We start from the raw sequence: 24,033 nt of genomic DNA, 5'->3' as shown, positions 1-24,033 counted from the left end.
GCCGACACACTGTTCAGTGTCCTAACTACTAAACTTAACTAGGGAGCCGATTGAGACGCACTTGACCAGTTGAGCTACAAGAACTGTAAAATACAACTTCCCTTACAAAAATCAAGAGTTCTGGCTAACTCCCTGCAAACTTGCCGCAAATTCACCACTCATTATTTTCACAAGCAAATAAGCCTTGTGGCAAACTCTTCATTGTCGCCAAAGGTTTGCTGCAGGTTCACCACTACCGGTGAAGAGCTGCAAACTTCTGACAAACATTTGTGCCGATTCGCAAGCTCAATTGCATGTGAAAATAATGAGTGGAAAATTGGCGGAAAGTTTGTCAGAACTCCAGATTTTTGTACTCTCAGGGATTCGCAAAAATGACTATGATTTAGGATTAGGGGCAATTTCTTATGTGCAACTGAAATAATTAATAAAGTTCTGAAATCAAATATGGCGAATATGCACTAAGCATGTGACCAAACATCATGATGTCATGTCAAAAGAACCAATGAGTTTGACGTTGCTGACCTCAAAATGAATAACGACTTCAATTTCGTTTTATTTATCACTCAGAGTGATCGTACTGCTTCAGACGACTTGGAATGTTGTGCATCGATACGTAGTATAAAGTCGTATTTATATTATAGAGTTGTATCATATGCTTTTACTGTGGTTTTATGTTGCTTTTCAAGCTTGACAGACCAGAGTCACTATTCACTGTCATTATATGGCAAATAAATCCAATAAAATTCACCTTTTGTGTTTCACTTAAGACAGAAAGTCATTCAGGTTTGGAACGACATTAGGGTGAACAAATAATACCAGAATTTTCATTGTTGGCTGAGCTATTCCATTAATTATGTGACAAATCTATGCCAAAAATCTAAGCTAACTGTAAATTTCTAATTCAATCTCATCTTTGAATGTTCTGAACTTAAATTAACATGAGCCCTACAACGTGAGGGGGAGGACTTTAAGTGCAGATCTGTTCATTTAACCCAAGAGCCTCTGAAGATACTCACGCTTCTCCTGCACATAGAGGAAGCCTTCCATGGTCCACTGTCCTGGGGCTTTAAAGTCCTGCTCCGCAGACCTTATCCTTCTCATCAGATTCTCCACTTCCTGTCTTGTGCTCTCAAAATTATTCCTTGTCTTCACAGAGAACATCAAAACAACAGTCTATTGGTTCTAGATGGACATGGTTGAACTCTAAAGTACAGTTCCTTCCATAAACAGCTATAAATACTGGAATAGTAAGTGTTATTCTAATATAGCATTGCATTAACAACCACTTTTAGTCTTTATTATAACTTTCCAAGTCCTTTATCATTTATACAAACACTCATAGAAGCACTTATACAAACACAGGCTTTATTGGCTCATTTGTCAGACTGATAAGCCAGGCCACGTCAACTGAGGGCCAGGGTTTGGCTCTTACATTCTGAAGGTTGAACTGCAATTGTTGCTTATATGGCTCTAACTCGTGTGCCAGCTCGTAACCCTCATGGTAAAAGGTGAACAATCCCTGGAGGAATGACAGGAGCTGAGAGAAAGACAGACGCAGGCAGTCATTGGAGTTTAAAGTTTGAGTAGAATAAATTTGAAACCAATACAAAACTAATGTTTAAGTTCTTTGTTTTGCCTGCTTGAATAAGTGAGGCTTTGCATGCTAATAAATGTGCTAATGATATCTATCCCTTTTCACTTTGCGTTAGTTTGTGTTTTTAAACCGTTCTAAAGGTATAGTGCACCCAAAAACAAAAATTCTGACATAATTTACTCACCCTCATGTCGTTCCAAACCAGTATGACTTCATCTCTTCCGTGGAAGAACAATGGAGGCAGAATGCTAGGGATAGACAGTCTCAGTCACCATTCACTTTCTTTGTAAGGTAAAAAGATGCTGTGAAAGTGAATGGTGACTGAGACTGTTATTCTGCCTAACATAAACAGTATTTTAGTGTTTATGGTAAGAATCATTTTTGGGTGAACTATCCCTTTCCCAAGTCTCGATTTTTGACTATATCAGTCATATTCTGAGGTTGATCCTCAGACGTGCTGATGCGGGATATGACATCAACCATCTGATTTCCGCTGCACAGAAACGACAATGCTGATCCTGAAATTCCAATAGATTACAAAGCAATGGCGAATTTTTTTTTCCATTTTCGTTCTGTAAATGGAAGTGTCCGTCATGTTTCTCGGTTGCATTCATAGCCCTGTCCAATGAAATAGAAACTGATGTGTCTTACCGGCTCAACAAATTCAAATTTTTTTCTCTCTTGCACTTCTTGGATTTTGAAAACATATTCCAGAGAGGCGTCATAGAAGACCTGTCTTTCCTTATTTATCTGGGCGTCTGCCTAAAAAAAAAAAGAATCATTTAGAACCAAGCTGTTTACTGAGGATAAAATAAATTGCTGTGAAGTTGCCATGCATTTGTATTAAGATCAAAATATACTTTGTATACTGTGTGTGTTCTGTCATTTATATAGCAAATAATTTAACATTCAAGTTACCTCCTGTAAAAGGGACTCTTTCTTTCTAGAAGACAGGCTTAAGTGCTTCTCCAAAACGGTGTAATACTTTTCCGTCTCCTTGTCAAATTTCTTCTTTCCTTCCTTCAAAAAAAAAAAAAAAAAAAAAAAAAAGGAAAAAAAAAAGGTGACCGGAGTTGGAATTTCCTGTACTGTAATTATGGTGATAAATGACTTTTGCAGAGATAAAATGTTATATAAAACATCAGACTTGTAAACAAACACCACATAATTGTCTCATGAAAGAATTAGAAGTTTTAATTTGTCAAGTCAGTCAAGTCATTTTTATTTGTATAGCTCTTTTCACACCACAAATCATTTCAAAGCAGCTTTACAGAAAATTATGCTATAACAGAAAATGAAGCTGAAATGTCTGTAATGTCTTAGAGTCATCATTGTGCGGTTTGATGAAAACATGATTGTAGATAATGCCTTAAATTTTGATTGGTTAATTCAGAAAGAATGCTGGCTGTGAAACCTTATAACCAGTAGATTGGCAGACTCATATTCTTTCAGGTAATCTGGATTGAAGTGAAGTTGCTCCACAGATTTCCGCAGAATTCGACATATCCCCATACCTGGTACATTCGATTAATTGTATTCCTTATAACTACATTTTGAAATAGTTTTAAAATAAATGTCTTTCAGCTACCAATAAGAGTGAATTTTTTGGCCATCTGAAAATGATCTGCATCTAATGATAACTGTGCCTGATTGGCTGATTTACAGAAGTGGTCAATACGCCCAGTGTCATATCCAAAATGTCTTAATAATAATGCAGCTCTGTATTCAAATACTGTATTGTTTTAATGATTTTTAGTAATAATTGTGTAAAATTGTGTTCATTTCAACAATTTTCTGCACATCTAATTTTCTCTTATTGAACCGATTATAATGTATACTGTATATGTTGCTGATGGATTACAGTATGTCACCCATCAGCAACCCTGCTCACTACATATCGACATCAGCATCAGCACAGAAAATGCTGAAAAGGAATAGTTCACCCAATTATAATTCTCTCATCATTTACTCACCATAATGTAGTCTCAAACTCATATGACTTCCTTTCTTCTGCACAACACAAACAAATATTTTTGGAAAGAGATATGATGTGTTTTTATCCATGCAATGCAAGTCAATGGGGTACAAAATGTTAAGATCCAAGAAGCACATAAAGGTAGCATAAAAGTAATTCATGTGACTCGTGTGGTTTAATCCATGTCTTCTGAAGCGATATGATCAGTTCTGGGTGAGAAACAGACCAAAATGTAACAATTTTTTCACTAGAAATCTTGACATCTGCAGTGACACTGGCGCGATCATGATTTGAGATTGATTACACTTCCTTGCACGATTACCTTTATATAAACAAAGTAAAAGATGAGAGAATTATAATTTTTTTGAAAGAAAGAAGAACTATTCCTTTAAATAATAGCAGAACATACAAATTATATAAAAAAATATTATCAAAAATGATAAAAATGAATGTTTGCTTTTGGTGGGTATTAAGCTTAATTTGTTCCTTTAACATTGACAATCTATTATAGTAACAATTCAGCACATACAGAAAATAAGGAACAAAATGACTCATCAACAACTCAACAACTCAGCTGAGCAAGAATCACTTTGCATGTACACACTTGTCTTTCAGGTGCCATCAATGATAAGCATTATCAAACTGATGATACCAAGTACGCATGTAACCACAGATAAAAAACAAACATTGTGGGTATTTCAAATCCTATGGGCCATAAAGATGTTTACATTAGACAAGACCCCCACTTCCTGTGCCCACAATGACACCACCTATTTATGTTGAACGGAGAACTCATGCGCTGCAGACCTCCATCAATGAGAATGTCTTAAGATTGCAACTAAAACCAGCTTGAAGCTGTTTGTTTTTCCTCTTTAAGATTAGCCTAACCTTTCCCATGACCTCTAATGGACACTGCATCTGAAACACAGACTGCTGGAGAAATTTCATAGTTCAGTTAGTTCAGTTTCTAAGCGCATCTGCTGGCTAGCTATGACATCACCCTCTCTAGGAATGTGTGCTTTATTTTAAGGGTTTTGAAAAAGATATTCTGGGACTTCATTGTTACCAGAGATTTAAGATTTTAAGATTTTTGCATGCCAGAAACACTTCTGAATGTAGTGAGTTCAAGTGAAGACATCTGGCCTTCAGAGTTTTGAAGTATACAGTTGGGTGAGAACAAATTAAAAAAATCTGAAATTGAAAATCTGGAAAAAAACAAAAACAAAATGTTGCTTTTTAGAAATTTAAAACAATGAAACATTATATCATTATATGAATAAGAAAATATTTCTAGCTCAATAATTATATAAAATAAATTTGTGACACTGACCATGTTAATGCCTTTTGAACAAAAGGTCAGATTATCTCATGTTGTTCCAAAAATAATTATCATTATGTTTATATTTTCAATTGTATTTATGATCTAATTTGTATTGGTATTTTTGCTCCCGTTGTCGTAGAGTGATTTTTAAGTCACTGCAAATGGGGCCGGTGGAAGAAGTTGGACAGAGTAAAATGATTGGATTTGGTATGATTTTTTTGAACACTTTGTTATTTTGGTTATATTTTCATTTTGTTTGAAGGGTAATATGAATTTAGAAATATATTTGGTTTAATTTGTTTGTGTTTCAATAAATTAATACAATTTTTCATAATTAAAATCTAACGGTAGAAGTGCGTTCCGATACAATCACTGTTAATACTAGCCATGATTTGTGTGCCAGTAGACGGAAAATGATTAATAATACTTACATTCTCTATAATTTAAAGGAGCATTTATCCAAATTCTGAGAAGAATCACAATTTCCATGCATATAAAAGGATTGTGTGTCACTGTCATAGAAATATGCCTGACATTCATCAAGGACGCAGTTAAAGCAGAAAACAAAATAATTTCATATTTCTAATCTTCTAATTTATTGCATACAGTCCATTTACACTACCAACTTCTTATGAAACGCTGTCTTTTTTTAAATCGTTGGTGCTTGAGGGAATAGACTATATAATAGGACGCAGATGCTGAAATAACCAGAGAAGAACCTCAGAATTAAATTGCACTTGATCCAGCCTGTGTTGCGCGGATGATTTCGCCAAGCCCTCTTGCGCCTAGACTTAGCGCATGCTTGCACGAAAACATCAAAACTTCATGGCCATGCCCATTGACTTTGTGCTAATGACTTAAGGGACTGCGTTGCACCTAATGCTTGCACTCTTAAAATAGAGCCCTATATGTGTGAACATGATTTTATTTACCTTATCTGTATAATTTTACATCCAATCAACATTCAAGGGATAGTTCACCCAAAAATTGTAATTCCCTCATCATTTACTCATCCTCATGCCATTCCAGATGTGTAAGAATTTCTCTCTTCTGCTGATCACAAACAAAGATTTTTAGAGGAATATTTTAGCTCTGTAGATCCATACAATGCAAGTGAATGGTGACCAGATCTTTCAAGCTCCAAAAAACACATAAAGGCAGCATAAAAGTAATCCATACAACTCCAGTGGTTAAATCTATGTCTTTAGAAGCAATATAATAGGTGTAAAAAATTACTGTTTCTCACCCAAACCTATTATGTGATTTTAGAAGCTTGAAAGGTCTGGTCACCATTCACTTGCATTGTATGGATCTACACAGCTGAGATATTCTTCTTAAAATCTTTGTTTGTGTTCAGCAGAAGAAAGAAAGTCATACAAATCTGGGATGGCATGAGGGTGAGTAAATGATGAGAGAATTTAAATTTTTGGGTGAACGATCCCTTACAGCTACAAATGCTGTCGATTGAGTTTAACTTGTATCGAACACAGAACATGCCTTTAAGCAAAAGGGGAACATACCAAACACTAAGAAATTCATGTTAAATTTTCAATCCAACTCTTCACTCAAATTGTTATGCTGATAATATCATTGGTAATGAAAATGTTTTTATTAAGTTAGAATAAAGCAAAAAATATATGCATTTTCACTTGTGATGTCAAATGTTTGGACCCCATTGTAAGTGTGTGTGTTTGTGTGAGAATGTAAGTGTTTTGGTTTAAATATGTGTGGAGGTTGACAGCCGGACTGTCATTCCCTTTGGTCTCCATCATATCTAAATGTTTAAGTTGAGTGAGTTCCTTCTCAGCTCTAGCTGAAGAGTATCAGGCTAAAACACCCAAATAAGGCATCAAGTTTTTTGTGCTCTTGATCTTTCAGCTGTGAGCTCATCAGTCTATACTCCAGCTCTTCTAATACTGCTGGAGGGATCACATTCACAGATCACTGGGGCTCCCAGCACAAGACCCTAATCTCCTAGAAAGAGTAAACTTTTAACTGGAGTCTGGTTAAAAACATGCCCTCCAGCATTGAAACAATGGCAGCACTCGTTTCATGTTGGTCAATGTGGCGTTACTGTATCTGGCTATAATTTCAACAGGTGTTTGCAATTTTCCCCTTTCCTGTAAAGTTTCATTGCTGACCTATTTTGACCATACAGGATCATGTGGCAGTGCAGGTAAAGACTGCTATCCGTTGACATGTAGAACATTAACTCACAATGGCTTCTAAGAACTTACTTTGGCGGCTCCAATCTGCTCTTTACGAAACTTCTCCAGTGGTGTGATCAAGACGTCATCAGCATTCTGTATCTAGATAAAGAACAATAAAATGTTGACATCATTTGTCAATGACAAATCAGTTCTATTAAATCATCCATTCAAAACCTCCAACTATACAGTTGAAGGCAGATGTTTACATACACCTTAGCCAAATACATTTAAACTCAGTTTTTCACAATTACTGACATTTAATCATAGAAAACATTCCCTGTCTTAGGTCAGTGAGGATCACTACTTCATTTTAAGAATGTGAAAAATAATAGTAGAAAGAATTATTTATTTCAGCTTTTATTTCTTTCATCACATCCCAGTGGGTCAGAAGTTTACATACACTTTGTTAGTATTTGGTAGCATTGCCTTTAAATGGTTTAACTTTGGTCAAACGTTTTGGGTAGCCTTCCACAAGCTTTTCACAATAAGTTGCTGGAATTTTGGCCCATTCCTCCACACAGAACTGGTGTAACTGAGTCAGGTTTGTAGGCCTCCTTGCTCGCACATGCTTTTTCAGTTCTGCCCACAAATTTTCTATTAGATTGAGGTCAGGGCTTTGTGATGGCCACTCCAATACCTTGACTTTGTTGTCCTTAAGCCATTTTGCCACAACTTTGGAGGTATGCTTGGGGTCATTGTCCATTTGGAAGACCCATGTGCGACCGAGCTTTAACTTCCTGGCTGATGTCTTGAGATGTTGCTTCAATATATCCATATAATTTTCCTTTCTCGTGATGCCATCTATTTTGTGAAGAGCACCAGTCCCTCCTGCAGCAAAGCACCCTCACAACATGATGCTGCCACCTGTATGCTTCAAGGTTGGGATGGTGTTCTTCGGCTTGCAAGCCTCAACTTTTTTCTCCAAACATAACGATGGTCATTATGGCCAAACAATTCAATTTTTGTTTAATTAGACCAGAGGATGTAATGGACATTTCTCCAAAAAGTAAGATCTTTGACCCCATGTGCACTTGCAAACTGTAGTCTGGCTTTTTTTATGCATTGGAGCATTGGCTTCTTCCTTGCTGAGCAGCCTTTCAGGTTATGTCGATATAGGGCTCGTTTTACTGTGGATATAGATACTTGTCTAACTGTTTCCTCCAGCATCTTCACAAGGTCCTTTGCTGTTGTTCTGGGATTGATTTACACTTTTTGCACCAAACTATCTCTAGGAGACAGAATGCATTTCCTTCCTTAGTGGTATGATGGCTGTGTGGTCCCATGGTGTTTATAATTGCGTACTATTGTTTGTATAGATGTATGTGGTACTTTCAGGTGTTTGGAAATTGCTCCCAAGGATGAACCAGACTTGTGGAGGTCCACAATTTTTGTTTCTGAGGTCTTGGCTGATTTCTTTTGATTTTCCCATGATGTCAAGCAAAGAGGCACTGAGTTTGAAAGTAGGCCTTAAAATACATCCACAGGTACAGCTCCAATTCAGTACAACTCCTATTAGAAGCTAATTGGCTAATTGTCTAAAGGCTTGACATCATTTTCTGGAATTTTCCAAGCTGCTTAAAGGCACAGGTAACTTCTGACCCACTGGAATTGTGATATAGTCAATTAAAAGTGAAACAATCTGTCTGTAAACAATTGCTGGAAAACGTACTCATGTCATGCACAAAGTAGATGTCCTAAACGACTTGCCAAAACTATAGTTTGCTAATATTAAATCTGTGGAGTGGTTAAAAAAATGTGTATGTAAGTGTATGTAAACTTGAAAAATTATTTATAGCCTCAAAGGTCTGTCTAAAGGAGTCTATATACAGTAGTTCTTGAGAGAAATGTTTGCTTTGTACCTAACTGCCTTGAGATTCTAATTGAGATGGGCCTTTCATTACATACATTGGGTCATTATTCCTGAAGGTTTTATATGGATACAAATGGATGAGAATTTTACAATCTGAAGTGTTAATCCACATTAACAGCTATAAAACAATAACCACAAAATAAACCAGTGCTTAATGTTAGAGCTTCTCGTCATCACAGACTGTTGCTGCTAATAGTTTACAGCAGGCAGACATGGACAGTGCATGGACAGCTTCCAAGGGAATTATTTTAATTTACTGTAAAATAACGGCGCTATAATTAGTACCATTTTCTTGTAGACACTAGGATTGGAAAAACATACAATTACATACACTAGTTCCTTTTATACACTTTCCCATGCACAGCATGGAGGGCTTCATGTCTCGCTAGAGAATTGGTCCAAATAAGTTCCACATGCTTGCCTGCGCTCAGCCAGCGGCAGCACTGACCGTGCATCTCTGGAGGCTCCTTTCACCCACATCAACATTAATGGAATTTGCACTTACAAATAATAGAAATGTACAGACTCCAAGCAGGCCCAGATGTGGGCTATAGGTTTTGAAAATATATCAGTAACAACTTCATTTTTAAGATATGTGTGTATGATTTGTGTATGCATTTCCTGTTGAGCTCGCTGTGCACAGTTGAATGTTTCCCTAGTGTTAAAGCACATTTATACTAAAATTTGGTTGTCTAAAAAGTTTTTCATTTTAAAGGTGCACCAAGTAATTTTTCCACATTCAAAAATCACATATACACGCATGAGACTCCAGTAATATCAGTAGCCTAATAAAAGCTTTTTTATATTACATGGAGTGGATCGCCTCATGGGGGCCTCCATGTTAAGATCACATGACCAGTTGATTAATAAAAAAAATTTGTTGGTAACCCCCCATTATCAGACAGTTTTACTTGATGAATAACTAAAAGCCCCGATATACTGTACTGCATACAAAATCAAAGAATGGGAATGATGCCATTTAAAGCTAAATCTGGCCAAAAAGAAGATTTTTGCATTCGTTTCGGTGGTTTGTAACAGCTCACCTAGTATGTTAAGACCAATCAACATGAATACACCGGAGTACAGAAATATTAGTGAGCTGGTGCAAACTTACCTCCATCTGTACAATCGTTCGCGCAGAGACATTTTTCAAGACCACGTCATGCAAATGTTTTGTTTTTGCTTTGTTTAACCCTTAAATGCATGGCAATTTTCCCAAACACTCTTACATATTTGGCACTTATATCTATTAAAACTTGATGTACAAAATGCCCAGACAGTGTAAAATTGTAAAAAATATTTTCAAGACAATTAGAAAACAATAAAATAAAATATTTTTTTTAAAAATATATTTTGATTCTTTATTTTTCATAAATTAAAGAGATAATGCAACAAATCAGGACAAATCAAGAACAGGATTCATTATATTTAATGAAGTTTCATGAGATACAACTGGCTGTCAAACACATATTGAACATGTGTAATATCTACACATGTGTAATGTATGTGTAACTTATGTGTATCTTATGTGTATTTTATCAGGCACTTGTTGAGTCTAAATAGATGCACAACATTATTTCAGATGTACACCCAAATGACAATAGCCAAATCATACTGTTCATGTGTTGTACTTGCTATAAGTTTACTTTGATGTTGTTTCTTCATCAAATAGCAATGTCAAATATAAATCAAGTTAATCACTGAAACATCAGCACCACCTTGAGTAAGAAATAACATGTATATTATTATGCATGTGTATACGCATATAATGATAATTCACCATTGTTGATAGTTCATTGTTGCACAGAAAGTCAACATAATATAGTATTTATTTGTATGAATATAGTACTCATTTCTCTTGTAATACACAAAGGAATATATATCCTGTGATAGTAAACTTAAATAGATATGATATCATTATAAAAAAAAGATTTATGGAAGTGCAAAAAACAAAAAAAAAAACACTCTTACATACCTCGGGTCTCTAGAGACCCTATACACTTTTGGTACTTAAAACATTATTATTTTTTTTTGCTATTTTGGCACACTATTTATAAGAGATAGATTGATGAATACTAAAGAGGTGTGGGCACAACTCCAAAAAATGGATGAGGTACAGGGGGTGGAATGAGGTTCCAGGTCTCTAAAGACCCGATATATGCGTTTAAGGGTTAATTAGTCTACATAAGGGATCAAATCTACTTAAATACTCCCAAGAGCCCATTCACTCATATGCCATCTGCAGCGAAAGCCATTCACACATCTGCCCAAAGTAAGATATGCCTCCATCATATTTATTTTGTCTGTATTCTGCCCATTAACACTCTTTTATACACCCATCTTTGCAATAGCATCAGTCATCAAAAATTACAATAACAGCGTGTAATCGGCACATATTATGGACGCATATAGCGTTTTAGCTCAATAGCTCCATGAATTCAGAATGTAAACAAGACAAATTAAACATATATGCAGTACGAAATATTACTTTACATCAAAATCGAGTGGTTTAAATAGCTTCTTTTACTGACCTCATGTGAATTCTACTCATAAAGTCATTGCTAACACATTTTAAAGTCACTTTAATTAGGGTTTTACATGCAGGTCTTGAGCGCATCCTCATTTTTTTATGTACCCCTAAATGCCTCCCACAACGGTGTAGCGGGTGTCTGAATGTTCGGGAACAGTACACCATTGCTCGGCTGTTTTGAACTTCTTTTTACCCCAGAATGAAGAACAAAGAAGAACTTCTCCAGAAGTATATTGTGGCCCTTAGTCATGGTTAACTTCTACAATGGCATCGGTAACTGAAAACCTTTGCTTTTGCATGATGTTGCATCCATGCTGCTAGGTGTCAATTTAAGTCCATGACAACTGCCAGGGCAACATAAACATAGCTTTGAACAATATATCAGTTTTATATTTTATTATATAATGCAAAGGCATTCATAATTTTTTATGTGTGGCTAAAGTGTCCAAATACTTTTTGGGGGCACTTTATTTATCAGTCTGATGAAAATTAGATTGACTGTGACAAAATGTTTGCAAAATCACATTAGGTGGTTCCTTACACGTTTCACGGCAGTTCAGAGATGAAATGTCCACTGTGTGGGGCTAAAAGCGAGTTAAATCTGTACCCAAACAGATGACGTTTTTAGGGTTAATGCTCTGTCAAGTTATAAATCATCAAAACGTACCTCTCTACCCTAAACCTTGAATCTAAACCTAACCGATAGTGTCATAAAAAGCAAATGTGACATGAAAAACTTAATGCTTCTTTGATGTGTGGACTCGCATGTTCTTCAGGACTCGTACCCCAGTCCTTTGCATCACAAGTTAAACACTCTATCAGTTGAGCTACCGCACAAATTGATTCCGCACGAAGATTATATAATGCAAATGTTTAAATGTATCGCCTAAGAAGTCATGTGTGTTTAGACGTCATAAGATAGCATTATGTAAGGAACAGGGTGTTTTCATCTTGATTTGTGAGAGAGGGAATAAAAGTTTGTGCCAAATTTGCCATGAACTTTCAATTTTTATAAGGGTTAAGTCTAAAAGTTCGGTTTACCACATACACGTTGCTGAACTTTCATTTTAAACTTTAACAAGATCCTTTTTTATAGCAATAAACCAAGCAAGTCAAACAAACTTGCCTTATAAAAGTAAAATGCATGACAAGCTGCTTTAGCTTTAGATAGGCTATGACCTACACTGAGGCCAACAATAAGCACTCAGATTATTAAAGCAAGGGGTCTTTCAGCACTTCAGATATAGCAGAGCGCCGAGAGCAAAGGGTGCAGACAGTCGCTCTGTTTGCTCAAGAGTTTCTCTCACAACATCCGTCAAAACTTCCCATGGCCCTTTATAGCCAAAGAGGAAACTCACTTCTTACATCAGTCCAAACTATCATGTGGGAAAATGCCTCCCACTTAAAGCAGAGCAGCCTGGCAATGTGCCTAATAATAAAGTACCAGTGGATAAGAGACAGTCCTCTAGTCTGGAAGGATACAAGTGGCAGACGTTCAATGAAACACTACAGTTGTGTTTACTTAATGATTCACAGTTACGAGAGACAGCCTTTAAACCTGACTGTCTGGCCACTATGCTCCAGTAACACAGTGTACTTCCCCGCTGCACCCCTGAGGGAGAGCAATGCATTTACTAGGATTTATTCACCCCTTGGCTCTGCTATTGTACATCAATGAATGAAAAAGCCCTCTGGGACTTTTTCAGCTCGACTGAGGTGTTTGTCATCCTGAGAGGCCCCGGAGCAGCAGCCTGTGAGGCTGAAGCGTAACACGACTACAGTCTGCAGGAAGTAAAGAGACTTTAGGAGGCTGCTGGGTAATTCTTCCCCCGAGGCTCTTCACACAGCTCCACTGACCCACTCTCTTTTCTCCACTGAACAATGGATATGACAGAAACTTTAGTCTGGACGCGGCTGGACTCCTGCACCACTGAGGGGTTCTCTTCCTGGCAAATGCAACATATTTGACTTCCTCGTGAGCAAATTAAGTGTTTCTTGGATATAAACACATTTTAACAGAAATAATAAAAACACAATAACCAGTTTGACCAATATGTTTTTATACCGATAATCATACTTTTCTATTAATCGGTTAATGGTACCTTATTTTTGGTGACAAATCCATTGATTAAATGGTTATTTTATACAATAAATTATAAACTTGATCATAATTGACTTAGTTTGTCAACAATAATATTGTTGTTGCTATAATTATTATTAGTGTTATTATTAAAATGTACACTACAGAGGATTTTTCATTTATTTTTTTATTATTATTGGGCCAGTATATACAAAATCCATGATCAAAACTGTATATGGCCTTAACACAAGTCACTATGGTAAGTCTACAATAATGATTTACATTCAGAACTGAACATTTCAGGCTTCCGCCATTTGTCCTTAAATGTTTATGTCATGTCCATAAACAAAGAAAAAAACCTAATAGTCTCGCCCCCAAATTTGCGCCATTGTCTGAGCCAATGTTGCTGTGTGGACCAATGTTTGAAAGCGCTACACAGCCACAGTGTTACACTTTGTGGGGAAAACAACCTACGAATGGTTTACTTAGAGTTGTTTTTTTGGGATATGGTTTTAACAACAAAATATTAAACACATCATCTTTAAAATAATCAGTATCCATCATAAAACAATATCAGCTGAATTCTAATGTCTAATAAAATCTACTAAGACCAACAAGGCATTCATTGTGTAAGAAAGTATTACTCGGGTCTTTCAGTGAGGAAGAAAACAATATTGTGATCTACAGACTGGAAAAGCAGTCATCAGAAGATATGAGCCAATAAGACAACAATGTGTCATGTGTAGATGACCCAAGGCTTGACATCAGCCTTTTTCTTGGACACCCAGATACAAGCACAAAAGACACAATAGAGATGTTTGTCTTGGTTACAATTGAGGCTGCTGTCTTATATTTACAACAATTATAGATAATAACTTGAGTTATGCATAAGACTGGAAATTCAGATATGACCAAATGTTGCACTGCTCTACAAAATAAAGATCACATCAAATGACACATGATCAATAAACATTACCCCGCAAAATTACAACATTCAAGGCAGATGACTTGATGAATTCAAGAAGTCATTAGACTATGAGATAAAATATGCTGACTCCTGCTATAAATAGATAAAAATAACTATACAACTACATAAGGGCAATGGGAATCATAAATTATGTTTAATCACAACAGATAAGAACTATTATATCAGTAAGAACTATCATAAACTATGCCTTTAAAGGGATAGTTCACCAAAAATGAAAATTCCCTTATCATTTACTCACTCTCATGCCATCCCAGATGTATTTGACTTATTTTTTTCTGCTGAATACAAAGATTTTTAAAAGAATATTTCAGCGCTGCACAACTTTCAGAATGTGAAAGTGAAAGTGGAGATTTATACAATAAAGTCTTAAATATTGATCTGTTTCTCACCTATCATATTGCTTTTTAAGACATATATATTAAACAACAGGAGTCTTATGGATAACTTTTATGTTGCCTTTATATGCTTTGTGGACATTACAAGTTCTGGACACCATTCACTTGCATTGTATGGACCTACAAATCTTCTTTGAATTTTTTTTTGGGGGGGGGGGTGAACTATCCTTTTAAAGTAGAGTAATTCAGGTCAATGTATATCTAATGGCAAAGTGTGTCATGAATCCCAAACAAAGCTCTGTGTTTGTTAACATGTAGGCAGGGTCACCAGTGGAGCACAAGGGAGCATTGTTTGCCGAGTGAGGTCTTTCACTGCTGTACTATGACTAATGATCCATCGGCTGCAGTGGTGAGTGCCAGCATTTTTCCCTGGCAACACACTGCCTAATACTTAATGCCCATAAAAGTGCCAATCTGAAGCTGCATATGATGGCATTGAGGATGTTAGTCTTAAGACTTCATGATTAACTTTAAGAGTGTGACGATAAAGACAAAGTTTAAAAAAAAAGAGCAGCAGAGATATTTCACACTCTCATCACACTCATTATCTACAGCAAGCATCTTTTTGCAAACAACCTGTTTCTCATAAAACTCACAGCAGATAACTTGCAAAAAACCTTGCGCACACTCATAACAGAATGCACTCACAGTTCAACCACTAGCCCAAAAATGTCTTATAAAGCATTTTAAAACGGAGAGGTTCAACCCTAAAAATGTTACAACATTCACAGCTGTTGTATAACAAGTATAAACGGACAAAACTGACATGAAATAGCCTACTTTTAGGCTAAAGAACTATATTAGTTGGCAGAAGAATTTTTTATTCTGTAAATTATTACAAATACATATAACTGCTTATTCAGCATTGGTCTTTTATCATAGTGCTGTTGCCGCTGTTTTATAGAAGTAATCAGTTGAAATTGTGTGTTAACAATGTGTTGAAAAAAACACATCAAAAGGAATAATACAGAAACGTCTACTTAAAAGCAAATAATCACTACAACTACTTCATTTACAACTTCTTTGGCACTTTTGAAGTAAACCACATCATGTGTTGGGTTTATGGGCATAGCTGAGAAATTAAACCCAAATAGCTTAAAGGAATAGTTCACCCAAAAATGAAAATTCTGTCATTATTTTACTCACTCTCATGCCAATCTAAACCTGTATGACTTCTTTCTATCATGGAACCCAACAGGAGATGTTAGACCAAATAAGAATCTCAGTCACCATTCACCTTCATTGTATGAAGAAAAGATGCAATGAAAGTGAATAGTGACTGAGACTAAAGGAACCTGTATACTTCATATGGAACCGAAGAACGTTGACGTAATTGTGAACAAAATCCGGCCAAAACAAACGTGTTTTTTTGTTCATTTCGGTGGTTCATACAAGCTCACCAGTGCAAACATTCAGGAAAACTTTGTACCGGCTGCTAAACACCTTCTTCAGCCATTAGTCCAAGTCATCGGTAGGTGTAACCTGAAGCTCCACCTACTTTGAGGCTGACAGCTAACTCTGTTTGCATTGTTCATCATGAACACACCGGTGTTCAGAGTTATTAGCGAGCTAGTGCAAACTTATCTACATCTGTCTGATCATTCGTGTAGAGACAATTTCCAAGAACATATCATTTGATTTTTTTTTATTTTTTATTAGTCTACAAAAGGAATCAAATCTATTTAAATACTCTTAAGTACCTATTCACTTTGTTTGATATGCTGCTCCACTCATGTGCTTCACACATTTGCTGACAGTGAGATATGCCTCTTATTATCATTCATTTGTTTGTATTCTTCACATTAACACTCTTTTGTACACCCATCTTTGCAGTAGTATCAAAATCATAGAAAATTACAATAACAGAGAGCAAACGGTGCACATTATGGTGTGTATAGCGTGTTAGCGCATTAGCACCATTAATGCAGAATGTAAACATGACAAATTACACCGTGTCCTATCCAGACGCGTATCTTTTCTATGTTAATCAGAGCTTTTGTTCTAACCAGCCATGACAAATGACGAGCAACAGCGACAGGGATTTCTATTTTTGGAATGGTTTCTATTTCTGTGATGTCGCGCCGCCAGCACAGTCACAAAATGGGTCTAAAATTATTCCTATCGCAATATATTTAAGTCGGCATCTCACTAGCCTGTTCACAACAACTTGATTTTAGCTAAGGGTGTCACACACCTATCGAATGTTGTGCTTAAAGTCTCGCTCTCATCAGCAGGTGCTGTCACACACACACACACACACACACACACACACACACACAGGTTCAGATTCAGAATGGCAGTGGGGAGACATCCCAACTCATTCTGACTTTCTCTCCGCTTCCCTGTCATGTGGAGATCGGCAAAATAACAACCGAAGTACTGCGTGAACACAAACAATCGTAAGAGATTGAATAAGGATGCACTTCATAAAGTAACTTTGCTCTGCGTATGTGTGTGGTTGTGTATTTATCCCCTGGGGTTTGCCATAGAAAGTGTATGCCCATACAGCGCTTCAGTGAGAAAATGAGTTGCATTCAAAAAACACACTGTTCCATCTGTGGTTGCACTGATTTTTATATTTTATTGTCAATTATCCTCATTTTAGCATATGAATAACGCGGTGTCGCATCGTGTCTGGTGTGGACAGGCAGATAGCTTGTCGCTTGAATCTTATCACGTTGCATCTAGTTAGGACGATGTGTTAAACATTCTCTACTGCATATATTACTTAAAATCATTGTTGAGTAGTAAAAACAGCTTCTTTTACTGATTTCATGTGAATTCTACTCATAGAATGAGGAACAAAGTAATTGATAACACATTTTAATGTCACATTAGTTAAGGGTTTACATGCAGTCTTGTGCATCCTCATATTTAAATGCTCCTCTAACACAGCAGTGTGGCCGGTGTCTAAATGTTCACAAACAGTATATCGTTGCTCAGCTGTTTTGAACTTCTTTTTGGCTTTGAACAAAGAATGAAGAAGATTCTTCGCTGTGAGTATACCGGGCCTGTACACACTGCCTAATATCTCCATTTGTGTTAGAAAGTCATACAGGTTTTGAACAACATTAGGGTGAGAAAATGATGACAGAATTTTCGTTTTTGGGTTAACGATCCATTTTAATTGCCATAGAAAAGAAACAAAACAACTTACAAGTCGCCGTCTTTCCTCCTCCACTGTGTTCAACAGCTGGGAGAATTCCTTGAATGACTGGGCTGTGATAAGAGAGAAAGAATTTCAATCATGCATCAATCAACTTTACATCTGTAATTACTCAGTAAATCAGTGCATCAGATTGTGCCTTTTATACCTTCAGAATGAAGGACATACAGAAAACCTGAACATATTATTAGCAATGCTGAGAAAATAGCATGGCCACCCACAACCGATCAATGCACAAAGGGGTATTCAAGAAAGAGCCGACCACATGTTCAAGATGTAGAAATGTGAGAGTACCATAAAACACATTTCCTGTATGAGCCACTCATGTGTGCAAGAATGATGATCAGTCATGGGAAAAAATAAATAAATATAATTTCATAAGCAATATCCAATGTTTTACAGTGATTCATAAAAAAAAAATAAAAAAAACTTGTTCTGTTCCAAAATGAATGATTAGAGTTAACTGGGTGCATTGACTCAGAACGAATCAAAAGAATCAAGGAATCCGCACACCAAATCCAAAAGCGTACATACTGTATGATAAATGTGACAAAATCAAAAAGTGTACATTTTAGTCCATCAGACTTTCTTAAGTGCCTCAGATAATCAAAACGTAATCAAGACCAAACTTTTAAACACTACCAATCAAAGCGAATTAGTAGGCAACAGGGAAATAATGAGAACTGAGAAAACAGAAAACAGTTGTAATTCTTGTAACTCTTCAGTAAATCAGTCACCTTGAACCTCAGATCTCAAGCCTTTTGATTCATGAATTTCAGCTTTTGGATTTGGTGTGCAGATTCCTTGATACTTCTGACTTAAAGTATTAAAATTAGTAATTGAAAATATGTTGTTTTAATGTTTACACACCCAAATGTAGGCTAAAACCTACAGCTGAGAAATTATTGAAAACAGAAATGTGGGAAAGCATACTTTCGAAGGAAATCTGCATAGCAATGTAAAATAAACTAATGTTAATATTATGCAATGCAACTTTAAGCATGTGGTCAAATCCTTTCATGATGATGAGCCTGTTCTGGAATCTTTTTTTCTTTTTTAAAGGATGCTTTGTTCACTTCCTGTCCTGGGATGTGCAGCATTTTTCTGTTTGGCTCCCACTTCCCAGCCCCCTCTTGCAATTCCCCAGGGTTTCAACTCCCCCAAGCATCCAATCAGGAACTCAGATAAGAACTACTTTCAACTACTTTCTATTAGGAGGCCTCCGGATAAACAGACCCTCAGCCATTTAAAATTCACGTTACAGCAGTATAAATCTCAGCTGCTTTGATGCATGGTAGGAGAACCATGAATACACTGAGATGCACTTAAATGGGAATGACAAGGCACGCATGAAACAAAGTCATCCTGTTGAGATATAAATATATTAGAATAACCACTGTGGTTTCTGGGATTACGAGTTTTCACATATATATATATATATAGGTATAGCCATTTTTACTGACTGTTTTGTAGCTGCAGTGAAATGGATCAGACAAATATTTATCACCTAGGTTCATACTAAAAGATTCCAACAGTCTTTGTTTCCATCCATACCAAAAGAATGCAGACTGTTTGAACTGCTTAAGAAAAAAAGTGCCGTTATCGACTTACATTCACTTGCACAAGTACTATTTCAGCAGTCTAAATATCTTACATTCTGTTATGACCAGTATGGAAAGCCAAGGACAGAAAGGAACACTCTGATTCCCTGAACTTTCTCTCAGACTGCTGTTTGGGTTTATGGCTTTCTAAATGCCAGACAGCAATAGTCTAAGTCTTAAGTCTGATAAAGAACCATCATTGTTTTGTTTGAAACTATGGAGCTGTGGTACTACAGTACGAGAGAACAGCAATCTGTAGTGTTCTCAGCTTGTTATTAGATACTGTTGGTTGATGACTCAGAAGGACAGCTACAAATAAACAGCATATAGAGACATAGATGTTTAAGTGATATCCACATTATTGTTTACAGCTTAAACAATGTATCATTTACTTAAAGGTGCACTCTGTATTTTTTTATTTTCTATTTTATTGCATGTCGCCTTGGACTTGCCATTGTAGAAATTCACTATTCAGTCAGTCATTAACTTAATCCATGAGTGAAAGTGTCCAATAACTTGCTAAGATTGAGCAAGTAGTATTCAGCTGTTCATGTGATCCAAACATGGCTGCCACCATGAGAGGACCCTCCCCAAGTAGATTTAAACAGCTTTTATAAGGTTACTGATATAATCTTTATCTCAAGTGTGTGGGCTTGATTTTATTATTATGTTTCAAAATTACAGTAGAACTTTTTTAATGAGAAAAAGTATAATAAAACTGAGTACACCGCTAAGCAATATCATACACACACATTAATAAGTAACTTATATTTTAGGCACAGTAAGATCCTCTAACAAAAATAGTTTCAAACAAAACCAAAGCAAGATCAGCGCTCAGACTGGTGGTCTGTCTGAAACACGAAAATATAGACAAGCAGAGTGATACAAAGAGTGAACACCACTTGTGCCATCAGATTGGAGGATCGGAACTAATGGTTGTGCAATATTTAGATTAGTGTTGTTATGTACCTATCAAGTTTGCATCTTGTTTAGTTGCTAACTACTTACCAATGTTAATCTCATCATCAGTCTCTGCATCGCCAATACACTCGAACTGGAAATCTTGAAGGGACTGGGAAAATTTTTGCACCGCTGCAGAAAGATCTGTCAAAGAGACAACAAACTGATTTGTGATGGAGCTACTGTTTTGTAGGTTTAGTTTTATCATTTGAGCACATTCCACTTCCCATAGGAAAGAAAAATCATGTTGATGATAAGTTGATCGTTTCTCCCAGACAGCAGTGGCATTAAAATTGAGAGCAAACTGAGACTTTTGCTTCAGTCTCCTGCTTTCAAAGTAATCTCACATGTGTTTCAGAAGAGGTCTCAAACTGTCCTCTCAGATTAGCCAAGACATCAAAGTATTATCTGAGCTATGCCATCCACATTCATTTTAGAGTTCTATAGTCTTACTGCATGTCAACAATGGTCACATTTGGCTTTATTTCTTCTAAGGATTTAAAAGAAAACATCTAAGACTAAGTTGATACTTGAATGAAAAATAACTGTGAACTCAATCAAGTCTCATGAGCTAAGACAAAGCAATCTCTTTTCCTCTTAGTTGGGTTATCAAGTATGACTATAATGTTAGAAGTATTTATTTTGTTTGGAGAAACAGGAAGGAGAAATGACATCATGAGTTACATAAACCAGTCAATTGAACCATTCATGTAATGCAAGACTTCAGTCTTGTAGGGGAGACATCCACTGCCATTTGTTTGGAACAAAAGCTTGAATGAGCCTGTTGCTGTGGATTGAAGGAGTTGAGAATAAAGGAAAAGGTTTTGAAAGAGAATTGTTTTGGAAAATAACAAGAAATAACCAAAACTGATAGGATCCAAACTTAATTTTCTTGAAACCTCCAAGGCTAAAACTAGTGCATAAAGACAACCCAGATAGCACACGTAAGTCTTCGAGATGTCTGTTTAAGAGTGTTTCATCTGGAAAGCATCACATTCTAATTAACATCTGCTAAACATCTTAAAAAGATCAGACTTGCAAACATTCTAAATCTTAAACGTCTCAAAGGCATCTGTTAAATGTCTAACTGACGTCTGAGAGGAAACGTCTAATTGACATCTGAGAGGAAACGTCTTTTAGACATATTGCAGATGAGCATACAACCTAAAAAAAAAAAAAAAAGATGTCTTCCAGATTTAAACACACATCAAATAGACATCTGGGTGATGTACATGTGCTATCACGGAAGAGAATAGAGCAATGCAAAGATCTGATTACCAACATGGAGAGAGACAGGAGGAGCCAATATAGTGAAGTGGCAGATAACAGAAGTCAAGCTGAGCCTTGTCTCCTTTCATATCATATCAGACCTCAGATGAATAAACAAGCTTTTGATGATGGCATACACAAACCCAGCACATCCTCACTTCTTAAACCTGCTGAGGACATGAGATTACAGTGGTTTGCTGAGGGTTATAAACAGCTATAAAATACAAGAGTCTGAAAATCCTAAATGCACATGTCTACAGGCAGGGCTTGAGAGGGACACTTGAAATGATCACAATCATTTTCTCTAAATGCAGAGCTTCTGCATTTAGCTTTTAACTGAGATTGTGAGGGCATCTGAAGGCTCTTTACAAAAGAGGCTGAGTTTCAAGAAACTAAATGTCTAGCACACTAGATGTATTTTACGGGTCAAAAGGTCAGCAACTAGTCTGACACAGGTCCTTTCATAATATTGAACACTAAACCAAGTAAGCTAAATTCCAGTGTGTCTAATCAACTGCACTACATCAAGACATCAATGTAGACAGCCAGTCAACCCAATTCTGACCATAAAACTTTTTGTCACATGATATAATTGAGCAAATAAAGTCACAACAACAACATTTAATAAAAAGAATCATTATTAAAAAAATATATTTTTCAATCCAAATACCAGTAATACTTTACAATAAGGTTCTATTCATTAACATTAGTACAATATATAACAATATATATATATTACAGCATTTTTTTTCATCTTTGTTAAGATATTAGTAAATAAAAATACAATTGTTCATTGATAGATCATGTTAGTTCATAGTGCATTAACTAATGTTAAAATATACAACTTGTGATTTTAAAAATGCATTACTATATGTTGAAATGAACATTAACCAAGATGAATAAATGCTGTAAACGTATTGTTCATTGTTAGTTCAAGTTAACTGATGTTGTTAAAGATGTTAACAAATGAAACCGTATTGTATTTAAACCTGAATATTTGGAAAAGTCCTGGAACATCCTTGAAATGCCATACATGAACATAGGTATATTTTCTTTTCAACAACCACAGAACGTTTTTATTCTATTAACTTTTCTTTCACGACAAATCTGAGCATTCACGCCTCACAACGTAATTTCAAGTTTATAAGAGATACACATGCCGTGTCTTACTTTTAAGCGCACTGATAAGCATATTGCCATCTTTGATGAGTTCCTTTATGAATTTATTTGTACGATCCAGCTCAATTTCATGGCATTTGAGTCGCTCTCTGAAGTCGGGGCTGTCCAGAAAGGAATCGCTGAATTCCAGCGCAGGGAGCCCCATCGTATCAGTGTAGATGAATGAAACAGTGAAACAAAACCTGACGATCACCACCACCCGGAAAAGCTTTAATCCTTCGGAAAAGTAGATGACTTAATAGTGTAAAATTTCCACGGTTACGAGTCCCGAAACTCCGTATCGCAAAACCCCACTTCCGGATTGCGTTCCCCTGCTCAATCACGGAGGAGTTCAGTAGAGAGGGTAACCAAGTGTAGCGGTGACTCCTACTGGTCTGTTCCCACTCTCCTAGCACACCTACGGTAAAAGATAGGGCACATACGTAGGTGTCTGGGCTTTGTATCCCAGATAGCAAAAGTACATCTCAGTGATGTCTATTTGAGATCTTTTCATCTGTAAAGTAATCTAATTAACATCTGCTAAACATCTTAAAAAGATCAGATTTACAAACATTCTAAATCATAAATGTCTCAAAGACATCTGCTTAATGTCTTATTGACATACGTTGTCAACATTATTTCCAGTGTTACAGCTATAATTAACAGCTCCTTAGCTAATGGAGTTGTTCCAAGCAGTTTTAAGCATGCAATTCTACATCCTTTGTTAAAAAAGCCTTCTTTGGATCTGGCAACACACAATAATTATAGGCCAATCTCTAAATTGCCTTTTATTTCCAAGATCTTGGAGAGAGTTGTCTATTCACAGCTTTACTCCTATCTAAATACATTTGACATTTTAGACACATTTCAGTCTGGCTTCAGACCCTTGCACAGCACTGAATCTGCATTGCTCAAT

At 36.3% G+C, this 24,033-nt stretch overlaps 1 protein-coding gene across 3 annotated transcripts in view; it reads right to left on the bottom strand.

Moving 5' to 3' along the window:
* Positions 1-23,496, bottom strand: part of arhgap42a (Rho GTPase activating protein 42a) — a 38,131-nt gene extending 14,635 nt beyond the window's left edge. For all 3 annotated transcript variants that reach the window (XM_051677565.1, XM_051677566.1, XM_051677567.1), the window contains exons 1-8: positions 23,130-23,496; positions 20,739-20,834; positions 18,121-18,182; positions 7,128-7,199; positions 2,513-2,614; positions 2,246-2,356; positions 1,433-1,537; positions 1,017-1,146 (exon numbers count right to left, since the gene is read on the bottom strand). In XM_051677565.1, coding sequence (XP_051533525.1) covers positions 1,017-1,146; positions 1,433-1,537; positions 2,246-2,356; positions 2,513-2,614; positions 7,128-7,199; positions 18,121-18,182; positions 20,739-20,834; positions 23,130-23,283 — 832 coding nt within the window. In that variant the 5' untranslated portion in view covers positions 23,284-23,496. The remainder of the gene's footprint in view (positions 1-1,016; positions 1,147-1,432; positions 1,538-2,245; positions 2,357-2,512; positions 2,615-7,127; positions 7,200-18,120; positions 18,183-20,738; positions 20,835-23,129) is intronic.
* Positions 23,497-24,033: the final 537 nt, after the last annotated feature.

The sequence above is a fragment of the Myxocyprinus asiaticus genome, chromosome 38 (genome assembly GCF_019703515.2).
Source record: "Myxocyprinus asiaticus isolate MX2 ecotype Aquarium Trade chromosome 38, UBuf_Myxa_2, whole genome shotgun sequence".
Lineage (NCBI taxonomy): Eukaryota > Metazoa > Chordata > Actinopteri > Cypriniformes > Catostomidae > Myxocyprinus > Myxocyprinus asiaticus.
The sequence above is the reverse complement of the archived record's forward strand: the minus strand, read 5'-3'. Positions and strand labels throughout refer to the sequence as shown.